Here is a 19449-nt window from a genome sequence, read left to right as displayed (position 1 = left end):
ACACAAAGCTAGTCCATGACAAACCAAGAGAACGCTACAGGCTCAGTATACAAGACCACCATGAGAAAGTCATTCAGCCTTTCCCTGTGCTATTTTATGGTCTCCAGACAACAAAATCAAGCCCAAATGCCTCTGCCTGGCATTCAAGGGCCAATGTATCCAACACGGGGAGCCTCTCAAATCTCAGCTGTGTCCACCTGTAAGCTGACAGTCACTAATGGCTTTATGCCATAAGGAAGCAGCTAAGATACAAGGCGGACATGGGTCCAAGCCCCAGAACTGCATGACTTTGCCCACTGGTGAACCACCTTCACTGGCTCACTACTGCCTCTGCTCACGAGTTCCCTGGGCACGTATAAGACATGAGCCAGGCTTTCAAAGGTTTATAGGACACCTACTCCCAGAAAGGTATCTTTCTCATTACTCTATTGCTCCTGAACACTAAGGGACTGAATCACTATTTCAGCATTTTATTATATGGTTTTGGGGGCCTTCATTTTATTTCCCCAATTTGCACACATTTTTAGAACCTGCATAACACCAAGCAAAGTGCTATACATGTAAAGTTTCCACTAATATTTGACTTGAACCCATTATGTGCCTTGCAATAACATGCAAGAGGATACCTTTTGAAGTTTAAAAAAAAACATAACATCCCACTGGACAGCTCAGGCCTTCATTTCTGTATCTATGGACTGGAAAAGTAAAGTCCAGAAGTCAATGGTTTCACCCAAGACATGGTTAAATTCAACACTGATCCCATTCTTGTCAAACATAAGCAAAGGCTCCTTGGGTTCAAATTAGGCTACTTCCTAGCTGTGTTCGCTGTCTTGGCCAAACAGTTCCATCTCTTACTGTCTCTCTGCCCCACTAGAGAAGGAGTATCTATCTCAGAGTCATTCCAGGGTGATGAGAAATAATGCATTAAAAAAACTTACCACTTTGCCCAATCCTATTGCTACCCTTGTAATTTTTATCATTGACATACTGTAATATACATGAATATATTATATATTCAGCATTCCCGGTCAAAAAGATAAGGATATAGCAACGACCAAAATAAAGAAGCAATTCTGGGTGCTCTCGTTTACTCTTTGCATTCTTCACTGCTCTCTCACATTCTTGTGGCCACATGCTCCCGAACTGCCAAGCACAAGTCTCACATCACAGCCGACAAAAAGCCCCACAGCTGTGTGCAGCTTGCACTCAGAAATGACTCAAACACAGCGTCAGGGAGCAGAGGAAAAAGGACGCTGCAAACGCTTTCTATTAAAACAAGGGCTTTGGTTGTGTGGAGACAAAGCTGGTTTGACCTTCCTTCTCACCCCTGAGCTTTCATGCTTGCCGTCTGATTAGCTAGTGTCTGGAACTAATTAACAGGTGTGGCAAGAAAGAAAGAAGGAAAACAAACCTTGGCAACTTTCTCTCGGGAACTGATGACTCCAGATTTATAACAGCTCCTTTAGGACAGAACTGGCAGAGAACTCAGTGAGGCGAGTTCATTATTCACAGTGCCCACCGATTCGGCCTTCCAGTGTACCCACCACCAAGAAGGAAAAGTTAAGAATTCATCCCCGACTACATGATGGCTTCCTTGGCTATAGACAGTGCCCAAAATATCATGGACAAAAACACGTGAGCAGACCAAGCCTGAAGCCTTGGAGAAATCAGAGTGCGAGAACGTGAGTTTGCCCGGCTCCGGGGCTAAGACAGCAATGAAGGACGCACAAATATTTTCCCTCCATCAAAGACATTACTTCTCTGTAACTTCTTGGAAACCTCCAGAAACCAGTACAAATCACACACTACCTTGCAAACATGCCCTCTGCAGACGAAAGGTATAATTATATCCTGTTACCCAAGGTAACTTACCAAGAGCTCCCGAAAGGTTTCTGTAGCCAAAAGAAAATAATCTTTAGGTCCCTTTACTTTATTCTTGGCCACAGGAAGAAAATACACTTACCCAGTAAGACTTCTTTTCCCTTACTTCTGTTAACACACATATCATTTAGAGTTTAAAATGCACTCTAGCATTTCATCAACCTATGTCAGAATACATACAAAGCCTTGATCCCGTACAGTGGCCAAGTATGAAAGAATTTAGACATCTGTCCAACTTGGCCTTCAATCTTCAATCACCTGGCCTTTCCCCTTTTCAGAACCCGGCTATCAGTCTTAAAAGTACCCAGAGTTCAGTCCAGTAAGTGCAATTCACAAGATGTGCCAAGCCGGCACATTCATCTATGTATGAATAGAAGTACCATGTTGTTAGGAAAAAGATGGATGGCTTTGGAGTCAGAAGCCTGGGTCCACCACTTTCAAAAGTATCTGATGCTGGGTAAGTTTCTTAATTAAGCAAAACTTCCATGTGCTCACCAGGGAAGCACAAGGATGAATTTCAGATAAGGTGTGTCCAGCGCCTAGCAAGAGGCCCATCACGCTCATAGTAGGTGCTCAATCAATGGCCACGCCACAGTGCGACACACCTGCAGAAGGAGTAACAGCAGAATTTCCAGACACCTTCCCTCTTCCCTGCAAGACTGGCTGGGCACAGAGGTGTTCATCGTAGAAATCAGGGCTTGAAGCAGGAAACACTACCAAGGAATAAAATTCCCAGACCTCATGAAAGGACAGGGAGGGGGGCAGCTGTCAGTAGCAGCAGACACAGGCGATCACACCGCCCCTAAAAAGGGATTTGCCTTGGTAACTCAAGAGAAATACTAAAACTCTGTGTGGACAGAAAGGTCTGGAGGACCATTTTCCTTTAAGAGTCACTCTGAAATCTGGCTCTGCCAAAGAGAATGAGAAAGTCCTCAGGGAGCTCCTTTTCTTCCCCTTCCCACGTGGTCACACACAGCTGCTCTCATCACCCCTCCCCTGGGTTTCCAAGGCAGGCTCAGGGCGGGGCCTGAGGACCCACTGACACTCCTTCAACACCCTCACTTGAAGAGTGTTTATCCCTCATAAAAGAACTTAAAACTGAAACCCAGATTCTTATCGGCTGCACCAAACAAAGGGTATGTGTCCACCCTGCCAATTGTTCCCTGGGAAGGAAGCAGCCCCATCCAGAACCTGAAGAACAATTAAACAGGGATGGATTTTCCCAGCCAACTCGCTTCTTCCCTCCCCAGCAGCGGCCACCCTCGCCCAAGTTCTTGGCCTGCAGATGTGCACTGATACACAGGACCCTGGCTAGAAACCCTTGTAGGCGGACCTGAGCTTCCTGATAGGAGTGTGTTATGTCTCTCACATTCTCCCTATTTTCCACGTCCAAATTCAGCAGCAGGTTGGCAAGTACAGAATATCTACTCTACTTGGAAGAGCCTTTCATTTTAACATTCTGTTGTAGGAAGGAATCAAACATCCTCTAGAGATGTTTTGGATGTGTCTCTACTATACTAACACAGAGACAACCCCCCGACCCATCTCAACAAATCCACAGCTGTGGCAAAGCTTGGACAACTTCCTGGTAATAACCCAGAGTTCAGTGCTTGGATCTGGTATGAGATCGGCCAGAAACAGGAACTTGGGCCGCAATAAAACCAAATACCCAGGAGAGTAAATACACGGGCCTGGGAGACTGTGTGAGGAAAGATTCTATGGCCTCTTCCACCTGGCAGGAGGGCATGGGCGCTACGACCCATTAGCACTCTTGTCAGGGAACTTCTGCAGGCCACTGGCAATCTCCGAAGATCTCTAAGGTCCCCTCTGCTTTTCGAATTGCTGAGCAAGAGTGCAATCAGAATGCTCAAGGTATTCTACGCAGTCCTGGATTTCCTAGGCAGCAGAGGCTGGTGTCTTAAAAGCATGCAGGCCTGTCTGCAACCCTCCACATGTCCCACAAGGCATCACCAACGGGAACCAGAATGGGGAGAAATGGAAGCCAGGAGCTCTGTTAAATGTCCACTCAGGAGCTAAAACAATGACGGCTATTATTCTCAAGTGCTTCCTATTTGCCAGGCCTGTGCCAAATGCCTTCCATGACTTACCTCATTTACTCCTTCAACAAATTCGTGGAGCAGGGACTATTACCCCATTTCACAGATGGGCAAACAAAGCCACAGCCCTCTATCCTGATATCACCCAGACTCCAGTGCTTCCTAGTGCCAGTGCCTCCCAGAAGGCAACTCTCTCCATCAATGACAAGGGTCTCTCCTGGTCCTGTGTTTTCAAGGGGCAGGGATGGAAAATGTGATCGCTGTCACACAGGGGACTGCAGTTATGAAATGTTCTTGTGAAAGGTCAGGTAAGGTCTGAAGGAGCGCCCTAAACCGGCGCTATCCGATAAAAATACAGTGCAAGCCACGAATGGGAGCCACATATATAATTTTAAATTTTATGACAGTCACATGAAACAGTAAAAAGAAACAGGTGATATTACTCTTAATATAGTCCACTTAACTCTATATATCTAAAACATTATCATTTCAATAGACAATGTAAAATTTTAATGAGATATTTTACATACTTCTTCCATATGTCTTGGAAATCCAGTGTATATTTTACACTTAAAACACATCTCAATTTGGACAAGTCACATGCCAAGTGCTCAATGGCCACATGTGGCTGGGGGCTCCCATACTGGACAGCGCAGCTCTACAGATATTTCACAGTAAATTAGCTAAGGCTCAACATTAGAAGGGACCTTTAGGGGGAAAATCCACACCCAGGAAACAAATATGGGCTCACTTGATGCCATCCAAGTACTTGGTATATTACCAACACCACAAATTTATCTGATGTCAGCTTCACGATAGAATTCCTTTTGCCTTTTATCCCTGCTCTCCAATTTCCTTATCAAACATAATACTGATCAGAGGACAACTCAAATTTTGAGAAACAAGCTACCCTAAAGGTAATAACAACGAATGTATTCAGAGTAAACACAAGGTACTTTACCAGGTATAAACAACAGGGGGAAAGGGCCCATTTAGTCAGTCACAGTTTTGAAAACTGTTGTTACCAAGCCCATATGTAACACTTACTTAAACAGCTAAGAATTCAAAAAGGTGTCACTTTGGAATATAAACAGCCCTAAAAGAGCCATCATCTGATGCAGAACCTCTGGGCTTTGAAGAAATGAAAAAATAAGCAACTAATTTTAGATCCCTAAACCTCCATTAGTAAAGCTTACCCATTAGAATATGATGTAACCACCATCAAGAGACTGGACTTTTTTCCCCCTGAATAAATGAATGTGAGTCAAGTATGAGCCCAAATCAATTTCATGGATCAGGAAGCCTTTGCACAGGTACTTGCTATTGATACCTGCTGTTTCAGGTCAATTTCAAAATAGCTGTATGGCTTAAAAATTGCCTGTATAGCAGCAAACCTATTTGCAAGGATATAAAAGCCCCTTGGATATGCCTCTCTAAATGCTATTTTCACAGGTTGACTAACATGTCTCAGTATAGCACAGGGATGGCACAAAAGTCCTCTCCCAGGCCAACTCTTACAAAGGATTCTAACCCCCAGTTCCGGCAGGCCTTAGCAGGAAAGAGTTCTGTGATCAATTAGCAATGTCTGCCATGGCTATGGGTAAAGATGAAGGGCCTCACATGTCAATTTGCAATCCTTGTGTAGAAAAACTGCAAAAAAACACAGGGGCAAGAAGAATACAAACACACGTGCTACAGACTGTCACTGAATGTTTCTATCTGCATGCACGCAGAGCACGCGAAGGGTCACACATTAACAGAGAGATACAGCAAGGCATGTACATCTTACCCACACAGATAATTTCAGTAATGAGAATACCAAGGGTAACCTAAGCCTGATCCTTCAAGCAGGGGGTATTTAGGGCAAATTAAAACCTAATAGACCTTTTAATACATCTCCGTCAATAGACAATGTTCCTGAGTGGTCACGTGTGCCTTAATTCATCCACCACCTACTCTGCCAGCAGAGAAGGAACATAATATCATCTAAAAAGCCAAATTCAAATTCTGATCCCACTACTTCATTAACTGCGGGATCTCTGCTCTCCCCAAGTTCCAGCCCTCCCACCTTTTCTTAGGGTTGCATGGTGTTAACTGAGGGCATAGTTATGCAAGCACTTCTTTCATAAATCTTAAGCAACAGCTATTAAAAACAGGTACCACTGATACCGTCCTATGCGCCTAATGCTTTCCTGGTGCTTTGCGCACAGGATCTCATTTCGTGTTCGCAAGGACTCTGGGATATTGAAACTCCCATTCTACAGATGAGAAAAACAATCAAGTAGGTACAGACCCAAGTTAGTACAGGACAAAGCTCAGATTCACTAACTTCAGCCAGTTAACTTGACTGACAGATCTGTGCAATTCCAAAAACATGCATTTGCCACTGGCCTCTTTCATCTGAATCCACCCATCTTAAGTCTCATTTCCTCAAAACCCTGTTAAAGGTCCCTAGGCATCTGAGAGTTATTTCCACAGACTGCTTTGTTTATCTGGTCAGAGTGCTTACGGTTCCCCCAGCTTCTCCAGAAATCAATTTTCCCTCCACTCAGCATCTCGAGTGAAGGCACAAACCTCAGGAACCAGCAGGTCCCTCACATCAGTTAATACACTGCAGTAACTGAGACGTTTTTCTTTTAAAAAGCACATCCTAAAAAGGTCCAGAAAGAACTCTAATGCCAGAGTCACCCACCCTCTATCACATAAAATAATTTCAGCAGTTTCTGCGCAAATTGACCAATTGAGAAAATGAGGGGCTGATGCCTAAAACTGTCAAGTGATTTTCCGCACCCTCCACACGTGGCCTCTGCACACACGTAAGCAGAGAAAATGACTAGTTTTGGAAGAGAAAACAACTGTCTGGGAGACGAATAAAAGAGGGCAGGCACCGAGTAGCGATGTGTGCTGGGAAACTTAACTTATGCCTAAGCACATTTGGACTGACATGATGCACAGCTAACACCTGTTTAACCAAGGGCATTAGACAACATGGTCAACTGATACCTGTCAAGCAAGCCCAAATGGTCAGTTCAGGCAAGCCCTTCTCCTAGACCAACCTGCCCAAAGCCATTACCAGGCAACAGATCAACATTCATCTTCACGCTCTACAGTCAGCTCAAGCAAGTTCTGCTGCCCTCTACCTACCTTGTGTCACTGTCACCGTCACCAGGACAACCAAAGCAGAAATGAGACCGCCTACTTCTCCTGCATCGACCCTACAGCCAAGGTCATTTCTGATGCAAATGAACACCAGATTCACAGAATTCAGCCTAAATTATTCCACAAGAGAGAAAAAAAAAAAAAGGTTTGTGACCATCAAAACCTAACCCTGCTGCCCCATGAGACATCTGACCCCTAATTAGAATATATCATTTTCAGCAATAGATACCCTGGTGACCAGTAATAGGAAGTACAAATTTAGCTTCTCCGTTTTTAAAGATGGACTTCAAACACCATGACAATATATATAAACTCTAAGTTCTCTTAAGAAAGATGTTGACCTTGGATATCATGTCTCTTAAGAGGATGCAATGTGACATTTCTGGAAAACACATACAATGATATTATTACTGTCTTGTAAAATGTCCTGTAAGTGTTCTAGAGAGCATTAGCTGCTCATTCTCTCAGTGCTCAAAAATGACTACCAACACCTAGATACTGAGGATTGAGCAGGTGGAAGGACTGAGGTCTTGCCCTCAAAGGGCATAGAGCCTAATTAGGCTCTGAGTCATACACGAACAATTCACACAGATGTACCATATATTATAATGACTACTTAAAGAACATGTGCTGGAATTAGGGTGAAGAAATTAACCTCCTCAAATCTTCCAAATGCCCATACCAAAAGCTGGACACACTACTCCATCCAAAGTTCAGGTTTTCCTATGTTGTTGTTGGATGAATTAAGATACGTGATATTTCCAACACAGATTAAAAATCCATACATGTGTCACATGCAAAAAATTATTAGACCAGGGAGATTATATGAAAAAATTAAGCTCTTTGGCAAGGGACCCACTAAGGTGACATCTCCAATATTAATTTACTAGATTCTACTGTATTGGTCACTGGCCTTCCCTCTCTTACCCCCCATATCATGCCCTTCTTGGGGAGTTTGGTAACAAGAAAGTGACCAAGGGCACTAGTTCTTAAATGAGAAACTTTTTAAAATTGAACAAGCCAACAGCAATTTAGATCAGCAGTAAACCTGCCACATTATTATGAAGTATCCAAGCAGCAGGCTATGTGCAGAGCCAAAAAAACAACACAGCCAGGAGAGGTGAACTTCAGACCCATAGGAAGGGCGCCACTTCATCAGCCAATGATGCACGTGGTTGTGCTAGCGCATGCGCACACATACACATACACACACAAGCAATCCAGGCAATCAAAACCCCAAACAAACAACAGCAAAAAAAGAAAAAGAGAAAAAAAAAGTGTCCCTCGGGTAGAAATCTAGAAATCACCTATGCAGGTGGCAAACACCTCCAGAGATCAGCTGAGAATTGTAAATAACCACTGCGGGCCAGGTGAGGGCCCCAGCTCAAGGGGCAGCCACTATTTAATTCCAGCTTACTGCTGTCACCCAGCAAGACACATGCCCTACGTTGCTATACCTTCTAATTTTCCAGGAGTTGCGCAGACGTTTATGAGAAGCCCCCATGAGGGCAGGAGTCTCCATCCGTTTTGGTCACCACTGTCTCCCCAGTGCCTGGCACGCTGCAGGCATTCAGGATACACTTGATGACATGAATGAGAAATGCCCCGTTTTTTAATTCAACTTTTTTTCAACACAATATGGCCAAACAGAGCACCTGCTGGCCAGAGGTCCCCTGCAGAGCTCCAAATAACCCGAATGACTGTCCTTTCTCCATTCCTTCCAGAGTAAGCTCAGGAACTACCTTGGGGATTTCTTTTTAGATAAAGAATCCTGCCACCACCATCCCAATCCTAAATCACATTCAATAGTTTTAAAATCCAGGCATAACTTCATTGGCATGAGCAAACTTCCTTTTTTCCTTTTTTTTTAACCTGGACTCCAGGAGAAATCAGGTTTCCTGTTTAAAAAAAAAAAAATAGCTTACAGGCATTTCATTAACCAAGATCCACTCACTACCTTGTTTGTTAACTCGCCCGGGATATTGTGCAGCAGGGTTTGCAAAATAATCAAAGGGTTCTTAACGCCTTAAAAAGCAAACTCTCAGAGTAAAGCTAACCGGAAGGACCCCTCACAAATCACATTACAATATGGGCTGGGAATCTGAGTTGTGTATTGCAGAAAGGCCACAACCTCCCAAACCACCCAGTGTGTAATCAACAATCCCTAAAAATTCCGGAAGAATTTTAGAAGCCATTTAGTTAAGGGTGAGGAAAACAACCCCAAAGAAACTGAGGGTCTTGCCCAGATCCCACAGCTGGCTTGGTGGGCTTCCATGGCTAGTTCTAAACTCCAGAGAAAAAATCCAGAACCCAAACCATCTCGTGCCAAGCACAACTCCCTTAGACATTTTCCTGAAGTCATAATTCAGAGCCTGCAGGCCACACTCAAATGATACATGGGATGACAATAATAACCCATTATTATAACATAACCATATTCAACGCCCCAGACGAAAGTTCTCAAATTATAAACTAAATGAATTTAGATCTTTTTGAAGAGGATTCAGAAAAACTCACCAACAGCAAACTCACTCTATTCACAGTTATTATCAGCTTATTCAGAAGCTAAAGTAATTTGCAGAAAGGTCATCTCTTCAATGTAACCAAATAAAATGCTATAGTAATTGCCTTACTTCCTTATTTAATTGTAGCAAATACAGGAAAACACCTTTATTTCACCCAGTGTTTATGGTACTTGCTTATATGGGAATAGTAGTGTCAAATACAAACGGCTGGGTCTGTCTTTTAACCGGCCTTCCTGTGCAATTAGGAAAAACATCTTCCAAATGAACAGCAACCATTCTGACTCGAAATAATTCTTTTTTTTTTTTCCCCCATTTATTTATTTATTTATCTTTGTCTGCTTTGGGTCTTCCTTGCTTCACACGGGCTTTCCCGGCGAGCGGGGACTACTCTTTGTTGCGGTGCGCGGGCTTCTCATTGCGGTGGCTTCTCTTGTTGCAGAACACGGGCTCTAGGCACGCGGGCTCAGTAGTTGTGGCTCACGGGCTCTAGAGCACAGGCTAAGTAGCTGTGGCTCACGGGTTTAGTTGCTCCTCGGAATGTGGGATCTTCCCAGACCGGGGATCGAACCTGTGTCCCCTGCACTGGCAGGCAGATTCTTAACCACTGCACCACCAAGGAAGTCCCTGACTCAAAATAATTCTGAGAGACAACTAGAGAGACATATTTTACCTACCCCCCCAACAAAGGTGACCTTGAACAAGTGACAACCTCCTTTTGGGTTTAGTTTCCTCATCCTAAAGTAAGGATACTCACGGTTTCTTCCAGAGAGGATTAAAAGCATATAAGAAGCTCAGACACAGCGGCTAGATCATGGCAAGTGCTTGGTGAGTATGGGCTCTTATAACCATTGTTCCCATTTTAGAGATTCAAAAAATGAGGCCCATTTGCTCAACATAACACTGCTACAACAGATCAAGAATTTCAACCTGGACCTCTGAGGTCTCCCAGACCCCCACTACCACCCAACCCCACTTCCACAGGATGTTGAGGAATTTGCCCAGTGACATAGTGAAATGCCAGCTACCCAGTGACATAGCCAAGGCCAAGACTACGGCTCTTAACCTCCACACTCACTGAACTGAAACACTTCAGGAAAAATGATATATTTTAAAAAACGAACAGAACTCATTTTTTATAAATAACCATCGCTTTGTAAATGAATCCTACTGATGATTCGTGACTAACTTGACTCTTGAAAAGTCGATGACATTTCCTCACTAATCTGGACTATGCTTTTATGTTTGGTAAATGGCTAATGGCTGTGTCTCCTACCCAAATTATTCCAAATTGATGAGTTTATCTGATTTAAGTGCACTGTGGAATTCATGTGGCTGCAATGGTGTCAGAATTCAAACGCCTCTTGGATTCATCTAATAACTCGTATGAATTCCTCAGAAGTATACCCACTGCAGTATCAATTGACAACCTGCTTCCCTCTCCTTGTTAAGAAAATAGTATCACAGACCCAAAAATAAGAGCAGTTGTCCTATTTTCTTACATGGAAGTGTTACATATTCCATGAACTATGCTTTCATTGCTTCTTTTTTAGTTGCTAGATTTCGGCAGCCAACTGTGTCACTTTGCTACAGCCCCAAAATAGCTAAGTCGAGTAGTTTAAAATCATTTTGTTGTTTGGTCAGAAAACCATCATGCTGATTTCTGTTTGCAAAAAAACTGATTAGAGGGCAGGAGCTTTGCACGCACAGTGTGTGGTTCTCTCTTGTATACTCTGCAGGTCTGAATCCATGAAGATATGGAGACAAGGGCATACACGTGTGTTCAAGTGTCACACAAGTACAAAATAGAAGCAACACCCAAAGACTACTGTTTGTTTCCCATTAGTGGCACACAATTAAAACCCAGAAATGACAGTCAAAGGTAGACCCATTCCTCCTTGGTTACCACACAGCACAGCAGGCCTTACAAGGGGGATGGGCATTCCAGGGTGCAGGACCAAGCAACTCTTTCTACAGAGGATAACACCACACAGGGATCTTGCATGGTACATTTTAAGCCTGCAGAAAACATTTTTCACCTTTTACGCAGGGAAAGAGGAGACCTCCTTTGCGATGTGAGCAAGGAGGTTATCTCAGACTTCACGGAGGCTTTCTCATTTCTTTAAACCTCAAAATGTAACCATTTTACTAATTATACATGGGATGCTCTCATGCCAGCCTCCCTCGCCCTCAAGAACAAATCCAGGCACAAAAATCATCATGCACGTTTATATAAATTTTTTGAAAATGTTTTTGTTTTTACATATAATTGTCTTTTTCAGTTCAATTTTCTTCTTTCTCTATATTCCTACCCAAATCTCTCTAACACACACACACAAAAAAATGGTTAATTTATTGAGCACTTACTATTTACCATGCACTGTGCTAAGTCCTTTAGCATGCATTCTTATTCAAGCCTCACGAAGACCTTAGGAGTCAGGGTCCTATCACTATGACAATTTGCAGAGAAAGAGAGGGCAAAAAAGTGAAGCACAGAGAAGTTAAGTAACTTGTCTAAAGCAGCACAGCTAGTAATGGCAGAGGCCGATTGGCTCGAGATGATATTCTGATATATTTTAAACAACTTTCCATAGCTACCTGGTTCAGAAAGGAAATAAAAAGTATTAACAAGTTCTAGGCTCCTAAAAGATTTCTCCTTTTCATATGCAGATAAAACAGTACAGTGATCCTCCTTCAGTGTGGAAGTTGCCTCCCACCCTCCACCCCAAGAGCAGCAGGAACACCACCCAATTCAGTTAAGGGGGCTCCGAAAAGAGAAACCGGGCACATCTGGAACCTGGTTAGCTGACTGGCATTCCCCCACCCAGCCCTAAGAGCACTTTTTACAATGTTTTTTTTAAAAAATAATCATATCAAGTGCTGTAGTCATAAAAATTTTGAGACTGCATAGGCCTGGCAAACCAATTCACAAAGGTCATATATTTTTTCTGTCAAAACACCAAACATTTTGCTACGAGTCATACCAGATGGAATGGCCCCTCCAATTATAGGTGTCCCTATAGAAGGAGACAACTGCTCATGAAGCCCTCTAGCTACCTCAAGCGATCTTGCACAGCCATCACTGATAAACCTCATAGTGCTTCTCATAATAGGAAAAAACCACAAACTTATCAGTTACATATTTCAATCATCACAGGCTTTTCTGAAAATGAAATTCACCTACATTACTTCCAAACTTTTTTTTTTAAGAGACATTAACAATTCCTTTGTCTTGAAAATCTGAGACAAAAAGGAATTGTACGAAAAAAGCAAGGAGAGGTAAACGGTATTTAAAAACATGCATCATTTTTGGAGTGATTTTTTTGGTTAGAACTCCATGTAAACAAATAAAAAGTCAAAGCAAAGTCAGTAACAGAGAACTTTTTTTACAGATGTGCATTTGCTCTTCTGAGTGCACAGAACACTGCCACAGTTCTGGAATTGGGTCTTTTACAAGCAAGATGGTCACTTCCATTTCTCAGACAGGCAAACAAAGGTATGGGATCGTTTAATCATTTGGGAATACTTACTGAGGGCCTAATGTGTACCAAGACAACCTCATTCTGGTTCAAATTCAGCAACGGCCCATGGAATTCCACAAGCAGCTCTCACCGCCTGTTGGGGGCAGGCTATTCTCAGAAGAACATTCTCACTTTCCTGAGCCCGTCCCTCAGTAGCTACCAGCTTTGCCCAGATCAAGCTCAGACGGAGAACTAAAAGTGGAGGCAGGGCACATCTCCTTGGCTTCCTTTATATTGTTAGATACACAGACCTTTTATTCTTTACACAGCCAGCCAAAAACGCAGCTTCGCTCATTACCACCCCTCACCTGATAATGGTCAACCTATAACCAAAGCCCACCAAGAGCTTACTGGGGGGGGTCAAGCACTTTTGAGATAACTTCAGATGCTTTGAATTTCTCCCATAACGTCTGATTTATGAAATGTGACTACATGAAAGATATGCCCTAGAATTAAAGTGTTAATCACGACTTTTTTTCATTCTTGAAACTCAGAATGCACACCCGTATTACAACTTTATGCTGCTTAGGAATGACATTGCATTGTCCTGCATGCTTTGAGTAGAATGCTGAAGGTATATTCAGATTTAAAAGAAAAAAAAAAAAAAAAAAACACCTTTCACCATAAAAGGAAAGAGGTAAAGCAACGAAGCACTAGCAACACTTAATTGCTTTCCTCACCTAGGTATGGCTAATGTGTCCAGACTGTCCTTTTGGTCAAGAAGTTTCCAGGAAAATGAGGGAGGGGTAAGGAAGTAGGAGGGGATCCCTAATAATAATTGTTCTGGGGCATTTTAAATGCTCTTTCATAAAAGGCAAGAAAGTTCATTTCAATTAGTGCAGTGATATGTAACTGATTATACTACATTAACTTGGGAGTTTTTCAGAATAGAAAGATGAATCAGAAAGGGTTTTTGTTTTATTTTGCTATGTTAAATCATCAGCATTCCCCATACTGCCTCATTTAAACAATGTTATCTTTTATTCTGTGAAAACGGGTCCATAATTAAGGGGAGATGCCCAGAGCTTCACAACTGGTTAGTTCTTTTTCTCATTTCAGCCAACCTTTCCAATAACCATTCTGCCTGTGGCAACAGCAACTTCCCTACTTCCAAAAGGTCCTGTCATGCCTATTTGTACTAATATTCTTCATCAACTCTGTAATATGAACACTGTTTAGAAGGAAACATCGAAAATTTTATTCCATGACTGCATTAGAGGGACCAAGTTTCAAGACTGGACAAAAATCCTCCATTTTCAAATAAGACACTTTGGGGAAGGGGCTGGGGGGGCGTGGTTTCTCACCCCATCCCTGAAGAGTAAGATTGCTGACTTACAAATATGTTACTTCTGCGTTTTTCTAATAAGGCCATAAAGGATGTCCATCAGGACTAAAGCATGTACATGCAAATACACCAAGAGACAGCTCAGAGGGAGATTCGCAGGACATCAATCATAGATCCTCCGATTCTGACACATCCAAGGTACACAGCAGAGCTTACCCATCTGAAATGTTACCAACATCAGCCTCCTAGATGTAATGTCATTACTGTACAAAACATATCAGAATCAAAGAGAAGGGTTTCAGCTCTGAGGGCAGAAAGAGAAGTCAAATAAAAAAAAAAAATTAAGTTTCTGCTGAATAGCTTAAGAATGTAAAATGCACAAAATGTTAACCCTTCCAAATAACATAATTTATTTGCTGTTGGAGGCACTTAAATTCTCAATGATTAGAAATATATACACCCAATGCTTAAATGAACTGTGTGTAAGATTTGCTTTAAAATAATGAGGTGTTGGGGAGGATGGGGTGGGCAATGGAAGAGGGAAAATTGAGTTGTAACTGTTACAGCTGAGTAGGGGGTTCACAGGGGCCCATTATATTTTTCCATTTTCATAAATTTTTCCATAATATTTTTTTTAGATGTCAGAAAACAACGTCCTATGCACTACATCATGTTGATAACACTTGTGCTCTGGAAATGGAAACATCCGTTTAAACATTAATGGCGACACGGGTCCCACACCTGCCATACTGTTGTTGAGAGACTAAAAGCCACTGTTTCCCATCCTCTGGGGAAAGACTCAGGCCAGGGCAATGTTTGCAAAACCCTTCCAAATTAAAGTTACCCTGTATCTTTCACAGGAGCTGAGAACAAATGTATCAGAAAAGTTAGCACGATTCTGAGAGGAAACAAACAAAATAACCAACAAGGGATTTTGGTGAAGATGTCACAAGGAGGACCCTAATCCAACACCAGAAGCATCTTTGTCCCTCGTGTCAACCAGATAAAGCCTTCCCAGGTCAGGGCTGCCAAGAAGGGGCGTCCCAAAGCGAACTCGGGTCCCCAGCGGTTGAGAGCCGCCCAGGAGCACCAGGGCGGAGCTGAGGCCGCCTCTCCGCTCCCAGGCGCATCTGCAGCGGCCCAGCCTCCAGCCCCAGCCTCATCCCACCGCGGCCCCACGGCACCTAGGCGGGTGGAGGTGGCGGGAGCCTGACGAGTGGCTCGGGGGCGCCCCCTGAGGTCCAGCAGTGTCGCGGCAGTTTCGGAAAATGGAAAGCAGGCGTCTCCGGCTCTTGACATTTTAACTTTGGTTGCAAAGGCTGCTGCTGCACCCTCTCCGGGCGCACTTTCCCAAACCACAACCCTCCTTACCCGCGCCTCGCACTACTGCCCCTTCCCTTTCCGACACCCTTCGGCTCCCGAACCACGGAATGGGCTATTTACCTCGTAGCGTGAGCACGCATAGAAAATGTGGAAGACGAAAACTGTCCCAGCCCGACGCAGGCGGCATCACTGGTGGTCCCATTTTGGATTTCAAGGCTTCCTCAGACATCAGGAAAAAGAAATCGCGGCTTGGCCCACTGACTGCACACCCGAGTGTAAGGAGAAGGCCATAAGTGGAATTAGAAATTCCTCGTATTTCACAAGGCTGCTCCCCTGCTGCCTCCCACTCACCCCATTAAAACGTGACCCTTACGAAGCTCAACCTCAGTGTGCGTGCACCTGAGCCCACTCAGCCGGCAAGTCCACGACAAAGAAAAAAGTCTAGGAGGAGCAATGATTAACACAAACACTGAGCACTGGGGAAGCAAGGGAGATGTTTAAGGGTAAATGTCCACACCGCCCCTAGGTCCCAGTGGAGGCAGGACCCTGGTGAGCAAACCCCAGGCCTCGGGTGAGTGTGAACGCACGTCCTCGCTCGGCATCCGAGCTGGGGTTCTGGGCTGTGGCCGAAGTTCCGTGCGGTTCCAGGGACAGGAGAATGCGCAAAAGGAAATGCGAGGTGCCCGAAGAAAAGACAGTGCTTTGCCTCTCTGCCCCTCGAGGCCACCCCCATGCCTGCAAAGGGGAAACTCGCTGCCAGTCCCCGAGGGCAGCAAGAGCGCCCGTGACCTCCTCCAGGGCGCACGACGGAGCTGGGGGACCCGGTGCACCAAAACCGTGCGCTCGGGCCACCCGGGGACAGGCGGCTATGACAAGGGGGAGCAGAAACATCGGGGGGCAGGTTCCTTTTTTTCTGGATCGCACCCTCCTCCGAATATCCAGGAGCTGGTGGATGAGAAGGCAGAAAAACGGAGGGGGGGGGGGTGTTCCCTGTCCTTAGGAGAGCAAAGAATGAAAAACGAATCGCTCCCTTCTTCCCACCCCTTCCCCGACTAGAGCACAGGACGAGGCCTCCACCTGGGGGAGGGGGCCGGACAGACCGAAGGGAGCTCGGGGCTGCAGCCTGGGGGGAAAGGGGAGGCTACAAGAAGAAAGAGGGAGACAGCTGGCTGGCTTCTGCCCTCCCCTAGTGGAAAGAGGAAGGGGGGGTCGACCGGTGGAGGGCTGGAAGTGGAGGGTCGCCGAGCCGCACACCGCTACGTGCGGTGATTTATTATCTTCATCAATGGCCAATACTGTTCCTGTCTTAACCCGACCAGAAAGGAGCGGGTCTGGGTCTGCCAGCGGCGAACAGCCTGCAAAAGGGTAAAGATGAAGGTAGGCAGGGCGCGAGACAGAAAAAAATCTGCCCCGGCACGAACAGCAACCCAGCCGCCGACCCGCCCCCCACCCCGCGCCCCGATCCGAGCAGCCCAGCCAAGCAGAGTTGGGGGATAAAAGGGCCACGGGCCCGGGCTGGGGGAGCCACGAATTTCCCTAAACCGCCTGCTCCCTGCCCTCCCACCGCGCCCAGGCCCCCGCGCCCAGGAAGGCTCCATCGCGCCGGCACCGAAGCTCAGCCCGTGCCCCAGCTTCGAGCCACGGTCGTCCCTGACCCCCGAGACCAGAATGCACCCTGCTCCCAACATCCCCAGTCCGCCACGGCCAGCCTCCAGCTTCCAGTCCCCGAACACTAGCCTCTCCAAAGAGTCGGGGAGCAGCAAATCAAGCCCCCCCCCTTCTGAACCCCTTCAATCCTCGCCTGAGCGACAGACGCACCCTGGGCCCCCCAAACCCACAGAGACATACTCCCCATGGCCCCAATCTCCCCAACAGCCCCAGAGCGCTAGTTCTCCCGAACAGCGGCGGGTCAACAGAACGAGTCTTCTTTTCTCCTGACTCCGACTCCCCCAGGCCCCCTAAACCCGAGCGAGAGACAGACTCCTGCGGCCCCTGTCCCCCTCCCCGGCCAGCCCCTGCTTCCACCCTGCCCAACCACCAGCCTCCCTAATTACGCCGCCAGACCCAGCGGAGCGGCTCCCTCTCTCCTCCGCGGGCGTCGGCCCCCCTCCACCCTCTCCGGGGTCCCCGCGACGGGCACCCGAGCTCCATGCCCCGGCGGCAACTCCGCATCCCCCGCGCGCGCTGGCCAGGGCCGCGTCCCCTCGGCGGCCGGCACTCACCGGGGAAGCACACGACATAATGGAGCACGGAACTGGTGATTTTCAGGAACAAAATCCACCAACACGGTTCCAGTAACCTCCGCATGTCCAAAAACGCACATCGAAAAGAAAAAAGCAGGGGGGGTAAACTTGTTGAATAAGTTCTTGCCTCGGTGTAAGCCTCCGCTAAGCCCGGGCTCTTCCCCTGCTAGTCCGCTCTACTGGGCCCCCGCGCTCGGCGGACCGAGTCCCCCTGGAAAGCCGAGCCGAGAAAAAAGCCGCCGAGCGCCCCCCGGAAAATCTCAAAAAGTGACCGAGAACGCGGAGCCACGCTGGGGACGATCCTCGGCGGAGAAGGGCTGCTTTCCGTTCAAAAAGGAGCGAGCCGAGCGGGCAGGGCGAGGAGTCGGCGGGCGGCGGTGATGCCTGGGGCCCGGGGTAGGCAAGGACCGCAGGCGGCGGCGGCGGCGGCGAGCAGCCGAGGATCCCCAACTTGAGTCGGCAGAGCAGCCCGAGAGCCGGCGGGCGGCGGCGGGGCTGAGCGCGGCGCTGCGTCTCCGGGCTTCAGGCAGGCAGCTCCTTCCAGGGCCCGGGGAAGGAAGAAGGCATGTTTGCGAGCAGGGAAGGGGAGGGTAAAGGCGGGGGGAGCGAAGAGCCCCCCAAAATAGAAACAGCCAGAGGAAACCGAGGGAAACACAAAGGATCTCAGAGGGGCGCTGGGGCGAGGGCGCCTTCAGTCCATGCTCCTGAAAGTTGTGGCTCTGGCGCGAGCTGGGGAGGATCGGGGAGCGCGGGGCTGGAAACTAGCCATGCCTCCATACAGGAAGTAACATGTGAGCATGGATCCTGGCAGAGACTTTAAAGCCGGCGAGCGAGCGAGCAAGGGGCGCGCGGCGGCGGTGGCGGCGGCGCGCGACCCAGGGCGCGCAGCCGGGCTGCCGGCGGCGGGCGGGCGCGCGCGCCCCGCGCTCTTAAAGCAGCCGCACTCGGCTCCCACCTCGCGGGCGTCCCATAACCCGGTTCTCCCCGCCCGCAGCCCCGGGTGCTGCAGAGTCGTCTGGGGCAGTTTCGGGGCTGGGGGTCGCTCCGGACGGGTCTCGGAGAGAGGGAGGAGAGCGACTGCCTTCGGGACCGGCGAGTCTCTGCCAGATTCCAGTCCTGCGAGTTCTTAAAGACGCCGCGCTGCGAGCGGGCTTGGCGAGGTTTCCCCCGCCCCTGTCTGCGTTGCTCGCGTATCCGAGACTTGGGGGGCCCTGGCTCCGGTTTGAGGAGAGGAGGGGGCGGCCTGCTGCCTTTACAGGGCGAGGAGGTTTCATGTTGGGTTTCTTCGCCCTGGCAGCACCGCGGTGGGGCGCGCCCTGCCCGCCCCGTGCTCACTCCCTGCTCGCGCCCCCATCCCGGCGAATGCCCCTGCCTGGAAACAAAGCCAAGCGGCCTTCGCACTCGGGCTCCGCGTTGGGGTTTAATTTCTTTCTTTCTTTTTTTTTTTCTTTTTGGGCT

At 47.0% G+C, this 19449-nt stretch overlaps 1 protein-coding gene across 6 annotated transcripts in view; it reads right to left on the bottom strand.

Moving 5' to 3' along the window:
* Positions 1-18771, bottom strand: part of PTPRG (protein tyrosine phosphatase receptor type G) — a 725147-nt gene extending 706376 nt beyond the window's left edge. For 3 of the 6 annotated variants that reach the window (XM_082412075.1, XM_082412079.1, XM_082412076.1), the window contains exon 1: positions 15869-16088. In XM_082412075.1, coding sequence (XP_082268201.1) covers positions 15869-15977 — 109 coding nt within the window. In that variant the 5' untranslated portion in view covers positions 15978-16088. Of the gene's footprint in view, positions 1-15868; positions 16089-17970 lie in introns of those variants that run through there. The other 3 variants (XM_082412077.1, XM_082412078.1, XM_082412080.1) reach the window with 2 other exon arrangements.
* Positions 18772-19449: the final 678 nt, after the last annotated feature.

Source organism: Balaenoptera physalus (assembly GCF_965194825.1).
Source record: "Balaenoptera physalus genome assembly, chromosome: 11".
Taxonomy (NCBI): domain Eukaryota; kingdom Metazoa; phylum Chordata; class Mammalia; order Artiodactyla; family Balaenopteridae; genus Balaenoptera; species Balaenoptera physalus.
The sequence above is the reverse complement of the archived record's forward strand: the minus strand, read 5'-3'. Positions and strand labels throughout refer to the sequence as shown.